Source organism: Aspergillus pseudoviridinutans, assembly GCF_018340605.1.
Source record: "Aspergillus pseudoviridinutans IFM 55266 DNA, scaffold_6, whole genome shotgun sequence".
Classification (NCBI taxonomy): domain Eukaryota; kingdom Fungi; phylum Ascomycota; class Eurotiomycetes; order Eurotiales; family Aspergillaceae; genus Aspergillus; species Aspergillus pseudoviridinutans.
Window position 1 is genome coordinate 755,025 of NW_025091286.1, and position 16,548 is coordinate 771,572.

Consider the following 16,548-nt stretch of genomic DNA (forward strand, 5'->3'; position numbering starts at 1 on the left):
GGGTGCCATGCAAACCCCATGTTCTAGTGACGAGTAAACCTGTAATATACACAGATAGCATGCCATGCCAGCAACCAACCAACCCAGACAAAGAATTAATCCCAGTATTTGATGACGCCGTCCAATCCACCCGTAACCACTTTACTCGTCTCCTGGGGATGCCAGTCCAGACATGTGGTGGCACCGCCCTCTTTCCCACCGGCCATGATCTTATGATACATCTTGCCCGTCTTCCAGTCCCAGAAACAGACGTAGCCGCCGCTGTCACCGGAGGCGATGAACTGCCCATCAGGCGAAATCTTCACATCAACAGCGTACCCGGCGTTATTGTGGCCTCTGAAACTCTTCTTGCGGTTCTGCCGGAATTTGTCCGTGGCGCCGTACACGACGATCTGGTTGTCGCCGGACTGGAAGGCGACGTATTTGCCGTTTGGATGGGGCGCGGCGCGCGTCAGGGCGAACATGTACGGCTCGGCGATGAACTTGATGGGCACGGGGATGCCGTACTCCCAGGCGCGCAGGGACTTGTCGTCCGAGGTGGAGATGAAGCGGCGGTTCTCGTCGACGAAGGTGATGGTGTTGATGGCCGCCAGGTGGTGGTCGTATTCCTGGACTAGCTCGCCGGAGCGCGTGTCGAACTGCACGATCTTCTTGTCGGACATGCCGGCCAGGAACTCGTGCGAGTGGTCGGCGCCCGGGTTGAAACGGAGGACGTGCGGTGTCTTGCCCGTTGAGAAGCGTGCGATGCACTTGCCGTACTCTGTATCCCAGAGTTTCATCTGCCGGTCGTAGGAGGCTGTCAGGAAGGTCTTGCCTGATGGGTGGAAGTCCGTGTCTGTTATAGCCTTGGAGTGGCCCGAAAAGGTACGCAGGAGCTCCCGGGAATGATACACATCCCAGATCTTGGCCTTGCCGTCGGCAGCGGACGAGAGAAGCAGGTGGCCGGAGCTGGGGAAGAAACGCAGCGAGGTGATGGCCTTGGTGTGCGATTTCCAGGTGTGGATGAGCTTCTTGGGCACGAAGTTCTTGATGCTGCCGACCTCCTTGTGCAGGTCGACGTCCAGGTCCCGCGGAACGTGCATGTACGTCCGGCCCAGGTAGTCGAATTGCTCGCTGCCGTGGAACTCGGTCGTTTCCACCTTGGACGCATCGTCCTGGTATTCGGTCGCCGCCTTGCTCATGGCGGGCATATGTGCCGGCGCCAGCTCCTCGTCCTCCTCCACAAACTCCTCATCCGTTCCCAGCTCCTGATCCGCCAAGGCGGCTTCCTCCTCATAGACGCGGTCGTCGTCCTGATATTTGGCCCAGGGCCCCAGGTACGCGCCTTCGCCCTCGACGATGCTGGGGTCGCCCTTCTTCTGCCGCTTGGCGCGCAGCGCCGCAGACACCTCCTTGGACGGCTTCATCTGGATCACGTCTCGGCCTCCATGTTCTGCCGCACTGTTCAGATTCCCCACAAACTGGTCCGGCGCCGAGGGGTTCCGCGTGTATCCCAGGCTCTGGAATGTACGGTGCTGCGCGGCGAACGTTGCCTCGCTGATGGCTGCCTCTTCGGCGAATCCGGTCGGGACGTTCTTGCGTTTCAGACCGCTGGCGGAGCCGGCCGGCTTGAAGGGGTTCGCGGGCCCTTGCGACGGTCGCGAGAGATCGTCATATGTTGCGTTATAAGTGAGGGCGTTGGATGTGGTGTTAGCCAGCATCATCTGCATGTGCACTGGATCCTATGGGATTGTTAGTTCCATAGCCTTGATGTAAGAGGAGGCCAAATTTTTTGAAAGAAGATAAAATCTGGCTGCTCAAGGGACCAAACCTCTGTGTTCACTTCGGGCGCAGCGACGACCTTGGTCGCTGGGGTCGCCGTTGCGACCTGGGGCGTTGTGGCGTCATCGTCGCTGGACTCGTAGGCGGCACCTAATAATGATGCCATATTGCAGATATATCCTTCCAGCGATGGAATGAGAGTAAATAAACGTCTCAAACTACGTCGGACGGTGGGTGGTTGTTGGAGGTTCTGGGAAAGTTGAAGCCGCTGCAGAGAAGTCGGCGAGTCTGGAATTTTACGGGCGACGAGACAACCATCAGCGAAAGACCGACGGAGGACGCAAGGACGAGAACAACCACCACGGACTACACAACTTGACATCTATTCTTCGTATTGGGTATCAAATAATTGGTGTGCATGTCCTTGGTCTTCTTATTATTCTATTAATAGTTACATCACCCAGAGGGTATCGTACGCTCTTTATTGTCAAACCGCTCGAGAGGTATATACAGCATTAGAGACATCAACAGCATGAAAAATAGCAAAGGAACATCACAAGCAACAATTACAGCATCATGGCATCTCGGCCAACCCATCCTCCATACGCCCTCTCTCTGAGTTGGTCAGGATCAAGAACCATCTATCATCACCACACCTCGTACAATCATTGACATCACCCAACATTGCATCTTATACCCACTGCTTGGATGTCGGCGGTCGCCCAGTCGTTCAACTCTGCCCGTCAGAGTTTCATCACTGATCATGGACAGGTATCTGACGAGGCAAACGCATCGACACTCATCAGGCAGGCACTGAGGTCTAGGGAACTAACTTCGTCCCCCGGTACGAGAAAAGACAGCGAACGCATCAGTGACTCCTCAAGGGGAACGGCCGTAACGCATCGCATACTCCGTCTTGTCACGAAGTCAGTGGGATTCGTCGCGGATCAGAGCAACAATCATGCTGTAGAGGTAGAAGAAGAACATCAAGAGGTGGAAGCCCAGCTTGATGAAGGATTCCTGTTGTCTTTCGTTAGCCGAACCCTCCCCATGTGGCGAGATGCAAGTGCCTATCTACCTTCTTGTGCACGTTCAGCTTGCGGAAGATCTCAGTCGCATCCAGAAGATGCTGGTTGTCAAGGATCCTAAAAGCAGAACGACGGGTTAGCCTGGTATCCCGATTCCCGCAGTCCAACTCAAAACTCCCATCGGGCTCCTATTCAGGGCAAAACATACTTCTTGGCATTGAACGCCAACAGAGGCAGGTTGAGAATGAGGGCGAGCCAGTAGCCGTTGATCATGAACAAGATAGTGAGGAAGGAGTGGACAGCGGCTTCGGGGATGATGTAGGCGTTCAGACGGTTGCAGAGGTCAATGGGGTTGATGTAGTCACTGCAGCAAGTAACCAGATTAGCTTAAGTGTCGTAATTGACTTCAGAGGGGGAAAATACCATTCCAGATCGCTGTACATGATAGTAAAGAAGACCTGCAGGAACAGGTTGACGGCGTTGATGAGCACCGCCAACAGGTAGAGCCACGCTTCACCGGACATGTTGCTGATTGGACTGCTTCTAAGAGAGGGTGATGGAGAGGAAGAAGATGAGGATGAGCCGATGCTCGAAGCTTAGAAGCAGAACAGGGAAGCTGGTGGAAATAAGGTCTGGAGCTGTGGACTGTGGGCTGTGGAGGGGTCTAGAGAGAGCAGAGTTGGGGGTGGATTCTTCCGCTCAGAAAAGCCGGAATGGAGAAGCGAGCGGGCGGTGAGGCCGAAAGAAGCCTAGGCTGGAAGCTTTGATAGCACAAATGATTAGGGGTTAAGTGTAGAAGAAGAGATGATGTGAGTGGTAGTAGATCTAAGGTTCTGTGTTGAAATCTCAGAGCATGAAAACGACCTTAGGCAATCGGAGAGAAGACTCTGACGCAGGAGGTTGGAGCTGTGGTGGTGGTGGTGGTTTGTGCGGAGTGATGATCTAACCAGTCGGAGTAAGAGAACAGGTAGATGAGATGGGCTTCTCACATGATAATAATTGCAGAATATGAATCAGATGCTGAGATAACTCCCTAAGTATTCATTTAGATGATCTCCCAAGAGTACTACTACTTCTACTAATGCTACAACCAGCATAGCATAGCTGATGCTGATTCTCTCGGTCAAACAATGACGTTCGGAACACGTGCTTCTATCCGCGTCTGGCATCTTCGATCGACAACGTCAAGCAAGAGCATCGTTCAGCAATCATATATATACATCCAGCGTATCATTTCCACACAGATCCCATCCCTGAAACAGAAGGAAGAGACACATATGTCCGTCTAAACATCACAAGCAATAATAACAGATGTGTGATTATGCATCGCAAGAAGAAACATCGATCCTACGCGATTCTGATGACCCCGTCATCGTCAACACGACAAGGGTGAAGTAGCCAAATTATCTACCGCTTCTCCACGAGCAAGAAATGCATCGCTCCGTAGGCAATCACGAGGAATGCTCCGGAGATGATGGCCAGTCCGATGACATCTGGCCAGAACGCCAGGGTGTCAAACCCAAATGCGCTCAAGATGGAGGCACCAGGAACTTCAATGTCTAGTCCATACTTGTGGTCAATCAACGTCAAGAAGGTCACTTCATTCACAATCAGTGCCTCAAAACCGTAGTGGAAGATGGACAGCTAGTAGTACGTTAGTATTTCTCAAAACACTCTCGGGAGTAAAATAGGCTGGCAACTTACAGTCTGAAGCCACAATGCGGACTTCGGTATCGCATCATGGTTGAGTAACAGACCGGCAAACAACAAACTGAAGAGCATGACGAGACTTCCGATCAAGTTGGCCACGCCTCCGTCACGGAAGACAATGCCGATGAACAGGCAAATGTTAGCCGCAGCCAAATTGAAGAGCACAAGCACCAGGATGAAGCGGAAGAATTCCCCCCAAGCAGGGATCAGTCCGGTCATGGGATACACAATGATTCCCATGATGATCGGAGGTATCAATCTCAGGGGCACGACGTCGAAAACCACCTTGGCGGCAAAGTAGGTAATGGGATGATAGTAGCCATTGGCCCGCTCTCTGACGAACAGGAGCCTTTCCGTGGAGAAGACAGTCAGACTTGTGAGCGTGCTGAATCCGAATAGAGCCAAGATGAAGAAGAAAAGACCCAGGCGGTTCTGGAAGCCCTTGATGTCATCCGTCAAGCCATAGAAGAGATATCCACACAGCACTGCCAGGAGAATTGAGATCGCGTAATGTGTAAGCATCAGCATGGGGTTCCGATACAAATTGCGCCATGTCCGCTGAGAGAGGATAACAAACTGGCGCAGAAGGCTGACTCTTGGGTAACTCTTTGCATGACCTCTAGCAGCTCCTGACATGATCTCCGCGTTGGTAGAACCGTTCGCGACGTGAGCTTTCTGAACGGCTGCCACGATCTCATCATGAACCGAGCGAGCAACATCAGAGGAGGCGTAGTTGGCGACCAGGATGTCAAGATCGGTTGGGCCAGGGGCCGCAGGTGGCAACTGATCAGGGTCATCCAGAACCTGGGGCGGAACATGGCCCTGTTGCCGGGAGAGGCGAAGCCATTGCTGAGTGTTGTCCGATACTTCACCACCATCTTCTTCGTCGGTCTTTGGTGTCGGTGGCGTCTCGTGGTCCTTTTTACGCGAGTATAGCTGTTTGTCCTGCCGCTGCTTGAGAGAGATCCGTCGTTTACCCTTGGGGCGTCGATTGGACTCAATGCTGTCCTCGATGCTCGCGTTGGAGGCGCTCGCAACCGACTTCACCGCCCTCAAACTACTCGAGGCAGTCTTCGGGGGTTGCACGTCCAAGAAGGGCCTCTCATTTCCATTTTCATGTGACCGGGTAACGCTAGCATGCATGGTAAGATCCACAAGGTAGTCCGCAATATTGAAGCCCGGAGGACAGGAGTAGCCTGAATCGTCGAAATAGTGCTGACATGTTGAGAAAGGGCCCGAGTATACGGTCTTTCCTTGAGCCAGGAGAATAAGACGATCGAAGAGCGCTACAATGTTCGATCTCGGTTGGTGAATGGTGAAAATGACTGTGCGATTGTAGGTTTTGGCCAAAGTAACCAGGCATTCAACAACGTTGAAAGCGTTGAAAGCGTCCTATTTAAAACCATTAGCAAATAGACAAATAAAAGCTGCGGTTACACAACATCTCTGGGGTACTCTTACCAATCCACTGGTAGGCTCGTCCAAGAAGAGAATGCTCGGGCTGGTGACGAGTTCGCAGGCAATCCCGACTCGGCGTTTTTCTCCACCAGAAATGCCTCGGCCTCTGCCTTCCTCGGATCCAATCAACTGGTCTTTAATGTGGTAGATCCCAAGCTGCTTTTCGACTTCAAATACACGCTGCTCTTTAGCGGCTCGGCTCATATCCCGAGGGAGTCTCAGCAATGCACTGGTCAGGATTGTTTCATGCACCGTTAGCGTTGGCAGCATAGTGTCCTCTTGGTCGACAAAGCCGACCATGCTCTTGAAGTCGTGATCACTGAGCTTCTCTCCGTTGATGTAAAAGTCGCCCTGCACCGCACCCCGCTTGTTCTTGCGAGCCAAAATGTCCAGGAAGGTTGTCTTTCCTGCACCGGATGCCCCCATGATAGCTGTAATTTCGCCAGGGTGCGCAGCGCCTTGGATGCTAGAGAGGATTTCCTTTCCGTTGAGGTAGTAAGACACATTATCCCAGTACAATGCCGCGGGCTTGTGGTCTGCAATAAGTCTGGCGGCCTCATCGTCCGAGTCGTCGGATAAAGGAAGATAGATCCGTCCATGGTAGGATCTGCGGGCGAGGTACCACACGCCCAGAATGACAGCAACGACAAAGAGCGCGCAACCCGCAATCACACCCGCAATCAGAGGGGTATTGATTTGCTTGATCGGGCGCACATATCCTGGGACATCGGTATGATACAAGCACTCGCCAGCATCACAATTCAAAAAGATACTAGGGTCTCCGAAGACACTCTTGATGAGGTCATCCATTGCCGGCTCCTGAAACTTGCTTCCGTCCTCCGGACTGCCACCTTCAGTGGATAATGTTCGGAAAGACGCAGGGCCCTTGATCTCCTGCGCCAGAAATTCTCCGATATCGATCGAACCCTCCTCGCCACAAAGCATGCGCCCTGGAATGCACTTGCAATTGATATTTTTGCAGTTGTACGTCGACTGATTCTGGCCGTAGCCTGTCTCCAGATTCCATTCGCAGGTGTCCAAGGCGCAGTAGAAGGACTCTTTCTGGTCCACCCAAAACTGAAAGTTGCAGGTGAGGTCGTCGGCCTCACACGAGAACGTCACCTGGGGCTTTCTGCCCTGGAGCTGGTCCAAGATCTTGCGGTTGGTCACGTCGCAAATCTGATAATTCTCCTTGATCGTGACGCCTTGCTTGTAGCAGACGCCTCCTTCACCTTCCGGCATCATCGCATTGCAAGCATCATTCGTCTCGCAAACGTTGCAGTTAATACCGCTCCAGCCCTCTTTGCACTCGCAGGACTCTCCCTTTCGCGGCGCTCGATTCTCCCCGTCGGCTAGAGAGCCACAGACCGGCTCCGAGCAGTCATCACCACCAAAGCCAGGCGGACAAACGCATTTGCCGTTGAATTTGTTGCAAGGCGCAAATTGGGCGCATTGGAAAGCATCGAGCTGGCAGTTGAAGCACGGAGGACATTCAGGAGGGCGGTCATCGAGCGCGGAGAAGAGCGGGGGAAGTAGCTCGGACTGGGAGTAGTTGCCGCGGGCTGATGTAGTTGATGCGCTTAACGAGAGGAGAGCGGCTAAGGAGAGCCGTACTGTAGGTCTCAAACGCATGATGACTTATTTGTATGCGAAGATCAATCGAAGGACGTTTTTCTTTCGCTCCGAGAGCGATCGAGTACCAGGCGGAGCTCCAGGTGTTAATCGCCGACCGCCGAGTATATCAAGCAAGAAGGACCAGCATTGGGTTAATCGAAACAAAATGAGAGCGACCAGGAAAAGGTCGTTTTAAAAAGCCAGATTCAACGATTGTATCAACGATGAATATAGAAGAGAGATGGAGAGGGCGTTGAGATGGAGTAAGGAGAGATGGAGAGGTTGGAGTGCAACCTGGAACACGCCAATCTGTCTGGTCCTAGGCTCTCCCTAGTAACAGACTAACAGCAACAGTAACAGGGTCGGATGACGACAAGCGGTGCCTTGTAGCCTTGGCTCGGGCGGGTAAAAGGCGGAGAAGCGACGGAGAGGGGAAGAGGAACCCAGTGAATGACTAGGTACACAGCTGGGTCAATGTACTCTCATGGGTTTGATTCCTCTCATGGATACAATTATTTTCCATGATAATGTCTGTCCTTTCGAGAGACTTATCAATATTTTCCCTCAGACGGTTGCTCTACTATCAACATCAACTCCTCATGCGGAGACGGGCCGGTCCAGGTGACCTGTACCTGGCTCAAAGTCAAAGCAGCGATTGCATAGAAAAGAAGCCGAAGAAATTAAACATGAAATGGATCGATGCACAGCTCAGTCATTGTCTAGATATTAGTGGCCGGACGCAATCAGATACTGTAACTCAACTCATTTATATAGCCGAGACCATGCCATCAAGCAAGGAAGTTCAATCTTCCCCACATTCTTCTGCTTCGACAGCAGCTGCCATTAAGAGAGAATAACTAGAATGATGAGAGATACCAGTGTTTGAGAAGAAATAATTCTCATCACTCAGGTACGTCTCCAGGAGTCTGGAGTCTGGGGTAACTGCGCATGGGGGTCTGTGTACCTGCGCATAATAATGGAGTTCTCGGACTAGACATGGTTATGCACATGTGATTACCTCTCTATACATAAAGACAAAAAGAAAGAAAAAGGAACTTCTCTCCATTCCAGAAACTCAATTGTCTTCAATCTTGAATGAGAAGCAAGACGTCAAATCATACTTGACTCTTAAGCCATCTAGACAGGATCCACATCTGCTCTAAATGACATCGCTGTTCATTATTATTCAGTGCTCACTAATTGCAGCATAGCTGTGATCATAACTCTGGTGTGGTCGGAACCAGCCAAACCGCCAAACCGAGGCATCAACCATGTTGCCTCCAGCTCGTGCACTTAACATCAGCACATCCCCATCCCTCATTCTTATATTTCCCCTCTTCTATTCCCTTTAGACATTAGACTGTTTCTTCTTCTATAGGGGTGATTGTCTTGTGTTGTATTTGGACTTAGCCGTTGTACTACTAGTTGTTCTATACAGTCGTGCTTGCTCCTCGCCCTCACAATGCTACCCATTCCGATCCCTTCTCTTCCAGGTATGTCTTCATTTAAGCGATCGTGCTCAAAGACTCAAGTCATCTCTGAGATTCAAGATACTGTCATAAAACTAATACTGATTCTACGTCATCAAGATGTCCCCCTCTCCCTCTCCGGGCCAGCCATCGCCACGACGCTGGCCTACTTGAACGCCAAGTACTCACTCTTCTATGACATGACGTTGATAAAGGCTCTGTTGAAGATCGCTGTAAGAACTAGCATGGCACAGCGCCGCGATCGCCTCAACTTATTCTACGTCCTCGAGAGCCACGCCCTCTCCCCGGCAACTAAAGACCAGCCATTCATTGTCTACAATGGTCGTACCTTGTCCTTCCATGAAACATACGAGCTTGCCCTGCGTTATGGGAACTGGTTCAAGACAGTGCACAGCGTCAAGCCCAAGGAGATAGTTGCGGTGGACTTTATGAATTCATCGACATTCATCTTCCTTCTGCTGGGTCTATGGAGCATCGGCGCTGTGCCAGCATTCATCAACTACAATCTGAGCGGAAAACCGTTGACGCATTCAGTTCGCACGTCGACTGCCAGGCTCCTGATAGTTGATGACGAAGTGCGCAACTGTTTTCCGCCAGAGCAGTTGCAGATCTTCGCTTCCACCGACTTCCGCGAGGACAAAGGTGCTGTGGAGGTGGTCTTTTTCACGCCGGATGTGGAGGCTCAGGTCATGCAGACCGAGGCTGTCCGTGAGGACGACAAAGCGCGCAGCGGCCCAGTCTTGCGTGATATGGCCATGTTGATCTATACCAGTGGTACTACTGGACTTCCCAAACCCGCCATTGTCAGCTGGAGGAAATGCTGGACAGGMAGCACTTTTGTGTCCACCTGGTTGGGCTTAAAGCGAGCGGACCGCTTCTTCACAGTACGTTGACCTGCCTAACACATATCAACTGGGGCCAAATGCTGACAAAACCAGTGCATGCCTCTCTATCACTCTTCTGCTACCATCCTTGGTTTCGTGTCCTGTCTGATGGCTGGATCGACGTTTGTCATCGGCCATAAATTCTCCGCTCGGAGTTTCTGGAAAGAAGCCCGTGAGAATAACGCAACGATCGTCCAGTATGTGGGTGAAACACTACGATACCTCCTGGCCGTGCCGCCTCAGATCGACCCAGTCACGGGCGAAGACCTAGACAAGAAGCACAATGTCCGCGCTATCTTCGGTAACGGTCTGCGACCCGACATCTGGAATCGGGTCAAGGAGCGGTTCAACATTCCCACGATTGCCGAGTTCTACGCCGCAACCGAAGGCACCTCCGGATCATGGAACCTTTCCTCCAACGACTTTACTGCAGGAGCTATCGGCCGAAACGGCGCCCTGACCAAACTAATCTTGGGCGGCGGTCTCGCCGTCGTCGAGGTAGACCACGAGTCTCAGCAGCCCTGGCGCGACCCGAAAACGGGGCTCTGCCGCAAAGTCCCCCCCGGCGAGCCCGGCGAGTTACTCTACGCAATCGACCCCAACGACCCCTCGGATAAATTCCAGGGCTACTTCAAGAACTCCAAGGCCACGGAAGGCAAAATCATTCGAGACGTCCTCCGCAAGGGCGACGCATTCTTCCGCACGGGCGACATGGTCCGCTGGGATCTGGAAGGACGGTGGTACTTCTCCGACCGGCTCGGCGACACCTTCCGGTGGAAATCGGAGAACGTCTCCACGAGCGAGGTGGCCGAAGTCCTAGGCACGCATCCGGACGTGCACGAGGCCAATGTCTACGGCGTGGCGTTGCCCAACCACGACGGCCGTGCGGGCTGCGCCGCCATCGTCTTCAACGAGCAGGTACAAGGCGGTAACCCGTCCGAACTCGCCGAGCCGTCCCAGAAAGTTCTGGACAGTCTCGCAGCTCACGTCCTGAAAAACCTGCCTCGCTTTGCGGCTCCCTTGTTCCTCCGCGTCACGTCGGAGATGCAGGCGACAGGCAACAACAAGCAGCAGAAACACGTCCTGCGCACCGAGGGCGTGGACCCTGCGCTCGTCAGCGGCAAGGATAAGCTGTACTGGCTACAGGGGAACACATATGTTCCGTTTGAGCAGAAGGACTGGAACCGGTTGCATTCCGGACAAGTCAAGCTGTGATTTTCCTTTTTCATCTCTACCATGCACCTCTACTTAGTAGCGGTTATTTCCTGCCTCGATACCCTGCGCGACCCTTCTTTCTCGCCCTCGAATTCGCCCTCGATGTGTTCCTACGATATTGTATAGTTTATGATGAGCGTTTATGTAGTCAAATCCATTTATGTCTAGTATGCTTCACTGATGAGAACAGTATAGATCACCGTCCCAGGAATCGTAACTCAGTAGCCCGAAGAGGAAGATACACGCTAACAGCGAATATGAACGCTAGCCACATCCCCAGGTCACAGCCGTCAGGAAGCGTCTGAGCGATGGGCCCACTGAAGAACGATTGGTCCTGTGAAGAAGGTCAGTAAGGCAAAGACCGAAGTCCAAGGAACAAAGACGGCACGTACCATCCCTAGAACGGCCCCAAGGCAACCCGCCACCAAGCTCCCACCCGCCGCCCAGCCACTGGGTAATTTAGTCGGATCATCCCACGCCTCCCAATCATATCCCCCCTTATCGCGGTACGCTCGCAGGACTGCCTCCTCCAGTACGATCCCGAACCACGCGACGATCCAGTAGCTCATGAGCGGGAGGAAATCCTCCATGATGTCGCGCAGGTAGGCGCGCGCCACCACGGCACAGACGGTATACGCGACCACCTCGAGGGTCGTTAGGAGGGGCTGGGGGATGCGCGGGCCCCACCTGCCCAGCATTTGGAGATTGAGACCAGCCGAGTACGTGGCGGGGATGTTGTTCGAGACGGCGGTGAGGACGAGGATGGCGGCGCAGAGGCTGCCGAAGCCGCAGAGGCCCGAGAAGGAGAGCGCCAGGAGGCCGCCTGGGGAGTCGGCGAAGATGGCCATCCAGGCGGGATTGGAGTAGAGGGCTGTGGCCAGGCCGATGCCCAGGATGGTGGTGAGAACCATGGCGAGGCCCATTCCTGCTGCGGCGGAGAGGAACATGCGGATGGGCCGGGTGCTGGTGGGGAAGTACACAAAGTAGTCTGCGCTGGAGGGTGTCCAGGTGATGGCGGAGGCGAAGCAGAGGGAGAAGAAGGAGAGGCGGTGCGCGGATGTGTCCTGGGGGAGATCGGGAGAGAGACGATGCGCGGAATCGAAGGCTGGACCTGCGCAGCCGATCATGATGCAGAGCACGGAGAGCGAGAGGACCCAGGCGTATCGGGACCAGAGATGGAAAAGGTTCATGCCAAACGTGGCGATGCACCAGGTGAGGGCGGCGACGACGACAATGCCGACGGTGACGGGCGTCTGGCCATTGGAAATAGTGAAAATGATCTGACCACCCAAAATGCAATTGACCATGCCGTAGCCCAGCATAGTCAGAATGTTGAGCAGGCAGCAGATCTTGCTTGGATAGTAACCGAGGAAGTATCGCGTTACCACCAATGTGCGATGACCGCTGCGTGGTCCCCAGGTACTCATGTAGGCCACCGCGATACTTCCCAGTATACTCCCAAAGACACCACAGACGGATGCGGTGCCTAAGTCGAGGCCATAGTATGAAGGCCCATACAGGCCTACGATGATGTTGTTGGCTGTGAGGGAGGAGTTCAGCCAGAGTAGGAAGATTCGCGTATAATCATCTGGACCAGCAGGTTGACGCGAATCAACTGCGACTCGCTGTATACCTTGAGTCTCTACGCCCGCCAGTCGACAGAGCCTTAAGGTCCATCTCTGAAAGTAGGAAGTAGATTTGACGGCGTCCGGAATCTCAATGGTCTCGGTCTTGATATCGTGTTTTGCATGGACATAGCCCTGTTCGAGGTCTGTCATTGGGAAGACTGGTCACGGAGAGAAAGCGAGTTTATGACAAAGTGGTATGTAGTCATTGGGATGGGTGTACTACTACCAGGCTAAGAGATTGCCAACAGTTTCATCGACCAATATATAGGTAAATGCCCGCGCGAAGAAGGGAAATTGCATCATGACCCTCAACAGTCGCAGTGCAGAGTCGCAAGTAGCGAACGTGACACCGCAGTTATTTTATTGATACCTTAAAATGGAGTTGCCAAGCAGCTTCAACAGACGCTCATGTCCGATTGTCCCAAGAAAAGACAAGAATGGAGGCCCAATGGGCCTAGATTGCGGCCTCCTGAGAGTGACCCCTTGAATAGGTTACACAAATTGGCTGCAGACAACAGGGGAATGACAGGATAAGACGTAAATGATCCATTCAGCCGTCTGCACAGAAGCAAGGGACAGGCAATTAACCAGAGACTGCTTAGTTCCTTGCTTCTTCCAATAGTGCAGATCCAGGTTCCTTGCACACTTGCCACCTGGGGTGTTCGAATGATACACACAGGGATGAACTCGAGATTGCATTCTTGGGTCAAAAGAATCGAACTTCGATCATCTTCTGTTCATTCTAGTCAGTATGACATAGGGAGGTGACATTCACCATATTGTTGAGGAATGTCATGATGGTACTCCGATAAACAATCGACGGCCGACTTCCGACTCCTCTCTCGGTACTTGTTGTCCAGATGAGGCGTTGATTGCATAGAATCTTTCCGCCGCATCTAGACTCGATGTCGAGTAATGCCACGCATACTGCACAAGCAACACGACGGAGGAATTCGAGGCCCTCGACCCGAAATGGGGTAGGGAGAAGACTGGCAAACTCCGAAGATGAGACGGCGCGTCGCTTGAACAAATAGAGAGAGCCCGACTGCGAGGTAGACCCTGGCCTAGACCTCAGATGTAGAGAACACATAAGTGGGCGGGTTCAGGGCTTTTAAGTAGGCACCCTGCCCACTGTATTCGTATCTGCCATTCCGCGTTACGCGTCACATCCTCCCAACCTAGTACTGATCATCATGATCACCTCAGGGTCGCTCTCGATAGAACGGTCTGACAGGGAAACCAAGACCTTGCATCCAACCTAAATCAAGTCTATGAGACCTGAGCCAGGTATTGGTCCCATACTGCTGGGAGATCTCCAATTGGGTGGAAGAAAACCAGTTGGTGATGTACCTGGGGTTGAGCAAGGAATGGTCGCGGTGACTCGGAAAGTGCCCGACCAGCAGATTCCGAGACCGAGACTAATCTCGGGGAAGCACCCGAGGTCCGCTTTCTTCTCCCCACATTTGGAGACGGCTTCTCGGCTATATGCTCGCTCGCTTATATTTATGTTGCTTCTTTGCCAATGACCTCATGAACCGGGCATATCCTTTTGATACCCTTGTAGAGATAGCTATATTGCAGAAATGTCAGTAGGGTTTCGTTTGGCCTGCCAGTCAGGTCGTTTCCTCTCGAAAGGATATACTCCCTCTGCGCGCCAATTCTCAACGCATGGTCTGCTGTGCTCACAATCAGACTCTGCTTCTTCTATTGCCGCTTCATTTCTTGCTCGGTTTAATTCCCTGGGACCTCAGACTCGCACTCAGGTCCTTGATTCCAACCAGCTCCAACTCTTATCCCTCACTCTCAACCGGCCGACTCTATACCCCAACTCACCAGTGCTCACCGATGCTTTGGCGTCATTGCAGCAAGGTACTCCCCTGCCTGCGGGATATCATTTGGTTTATTTCACTCCAGCTTTCTTGGAGAGTGAATTAGGCGCCGATGGCACCGATGTCTCGTACAACCCCGAGGCACCGTTTACTCGGCGTATGTGGGCTGGCGGCGAAGTACAATGGCCACGCGGTCCAGACGGAATGCCTAATCCGTTGAGAGTAGGCCAAGAGATCCAGGAAACAACGAGGGTCCTGAGTGCGGCACCTAAAATTGTCCGCAGAACTGGGGAGGAAATGATTGTTGTAGGGGTGGAGAAGGAGTTTCGAAATGAGCATGGCGTAGCTGTGTTGGACAGAAGGTGAGGACGATGACCACGAGTATTGTCCTTGAACTCTACTAACAGTACCAGGAACTGGGTTTTTCGCAAAGCTCTCTCAACGTCATCGTCATCAGTATCAACGAATCTACCAGACCAGATCACGCCATCTGGGCCGGCCTTTTCAACGACATTGACAACAGGCAACGTCCACACACGGACAATGAAGCAGACGGCCGTCACTCTGTTCCGGTTCTCAGCGCTGACGTTCAACCCACATAAAATTCATTATTCACTTCCTTGGGCTCGCGACGTAGAGGGCCACAGGGATATTGTTGTCCATGGCCCATTGAACCTCATCAACATTCTGGATCTCTGGCGCGACACGAGGACTTCAACGCTCACCAGCGAAGCTCCCGAGCTCATACTTCCCCAGAGTATCTCCTACCGGGCGACGAGTCCTTTGTATGCTGAAGAGGAATATCGGATTATCCTTGAGGATGAGGATGGTGTTTCCAAGGTGCAAGTCATTGGTCCCGATGGAATGACAGTGGCCATGAAGGCGGAGATCAAGGGCTAGAACGTCAATCCGATCAACTGCCCTGTGAATATCTGCGATACAGAGGCTAGTACTGGCCAAAGATCGCTTAAAAGCAGTGCATGGCACTAGAGGAGACTTGACCCAGGAATGGCTGAGCTTTGGCGCGAGCTTAAGCAGTTGGAGGATCATGTCCTTGAGTACCTCTTGAGGCCCTACAGGTTGTCGCACTGAGCACTCCAATATCCTACCGATCGGCGCTTTTGAAATATCAGGCACTAGGTCACTTTAAGTGATTATTACTGTAAAGATGCTCTGTCAAAGCGCTTTGGAGACGGGGAATGGATCTGCTACTTTCAAGCCTGTCAGCAAATTTCGATCCAGAACTTGTCAAAATGTACATTTCCCGCTTGATGAGCACTATACTGGCATTGATAGCAGTCAAAGAATCCAAGGCGCCACCCAAGAGCACATCATCTGGAGCAGGCCCTGCGATGTGCCCACAAGTCTTGGAAATACCACATAGAATCCAGCGTAGATGACAGACTTTGCTTTCTTACCCACACGCGAGACTGAAATATCCCCATCATGTGAAGGTGTTAGAGTGGTGTTATTCTGCCAGTTGTAGGTGCAACCTCGATACTGTACGGTGTAGGATGGCCCGAGCCGGAGAGGAGTTGTCGCAACTAAGGTTGAACATTTCAAATCCTTGAAAAGGTTGATGGCTCGTATCAATTCAGGAACACAGTGGTGCAGTCGGTGGGAGTATCGTGTTGCTGGACCTTAGGTAAACTTCTAACCTGGCTTCACAATAAACGACTTGAAGCCACCCAGGTCATTGCTCTTCGGATTTTTCGCATGTCTCGGATACTTGTCGAGTAGTATAAGTGCAGTAGCATTGACAGCCTCGAAGAATCGATATAAGTTGATTCCGTCAATGTAGGTCATCTCAAGCAGGGAAGGGATAGTGCTGGTCTAGATGGTCCATGAAACCTGAGAAGAGTCTCTTTCAGTGATAGTCTCCTAGGATTCGATATCCAGATTATATTAGAGCAAAGGATGACGAATAAGCT

At 52.4% G+C, this 16,548-nt stretch overlaps 6 protein-coding genes across 6 annotated transcripts; 2 read left to right on the forward strand and 4 right to left on the reverse strand.

Annotated features, from left to right (window-relative positions):
- Positions 1-95: 95 nt before the first annotated feature.
- On the reverse strand, positions 96-1,927 carry Asppvi_008709 (WD40 repeat domain-containing protein; the record flags this gene model as incomplete). The annotated part of the gene is made up of 2 exons (XM_043304575.1): positions 96-1,721; positions 1,811-1,927. The coding sequence occupies 2 exons, from the start codon at positions 1,925-1,927 to the stop codon at positions 96-98; spliced, it is 1,743 nt and encodes a 580-aa protein (XP_043160510.1).
- Positions 1,928-2,688: 761 nt separating this feature from the next.
- On the reverse strand, positions 2,689-3,313 carry Asppvi_008710 (cornichon family protein; the record flags this gene model as incomplete). The annotated part of the gene is made up of 4 exons (XM_043304576.1): positions 2,689-2,781; positions 2,840-2,906; positions 2,998-3,153; positions 3,213-3,313. The coding sequence occupies 4 exons, from the start codon at positions 3,311-3,313 to the stop codon at positions 2,689-2,691; spliced, it is 417 nt and encodes a 138-aa protein (XP_043160511.1).
- Positions 3,314-4,196: 883 nt separating this feature from the next.
- On the reverse strand, positions 4,197-7,589 carry Asppvi_008711 (putative ATP-dependent permease ADP1; the record flags this gene model as incomplete). Its single annotated transcript, XM_043304577.1, has 3 exons — positions 4,197-4,433; positions 4,494-5,891; positions 5,961-7,589. 3 exons carry the CDS (start codon positions 7,587-7,589, stop codon positions 4,197-4,199), a joined length of 3,264 nt encoding a protein of 1,087 aa, XP_043160512.1.
- Positions 7,590-9,033: 1,444 nt separating this feature from the next.
- Asppvi_008712 (putative long-chain fatty acid transporter) lies at positions 9,034-11,160 on the forward strand (the record flags this gene model as incomplete). Its single annotated transcript, XM_043304578.1, has 3 exons — positions 9,034-9,064; positions 9,161-9,945; positions 10,000-11,160. The coding sequence occupies 3 exons, from the start codon at positions 9,034-9,036 to the stop codon at positions 11,158-11,160; spliced, it is 1,977 nt and encodes a 658-aa protein (XP_043160513.1).
- A 196-nt stretch (positions 11,161-11,356) lies between these two features.
- On the reverse strand, positions 11,357-12,938 carry Asppvi_008713 (purine-cytosine permease family protein; the record flags this gene model as incomplete). Its single annotated transcript, XM_043304579.1, has 2 exons — positions 11,357-11,494; positions 11,553-12,938. The coding sequence occupies 2 exons, from the start codon at positions 12,936-12,938 to the stop codon at positions 11,357-11,359; spliced, it is 1,524 nt and encodes a 507-aa protein (XP_043160514.1).
- Positions 12,939-14,371: 1,433 nt separating this feature from the next.
- Asppvi_008714 (hydroxyacyl-thioester dehydratase HTD2) lies at positions 14,372-15,517 on the forward strand (the record flags this gene model as incomplete). Its single annotated transcript, XM_043304580.1, has 2 exons — positions 14,372-14,979; positions 15,031-15,517. 2 exons carry the CDS (start codon positions 14,372-14,374, stop codon positions 15,515-15,517), a joined length of 1,095 nt encoding a protein of 364 aa, XP_043160515.1.
- Positions 15,518-16,548: the final 1,031 nt, after the last annotated feature.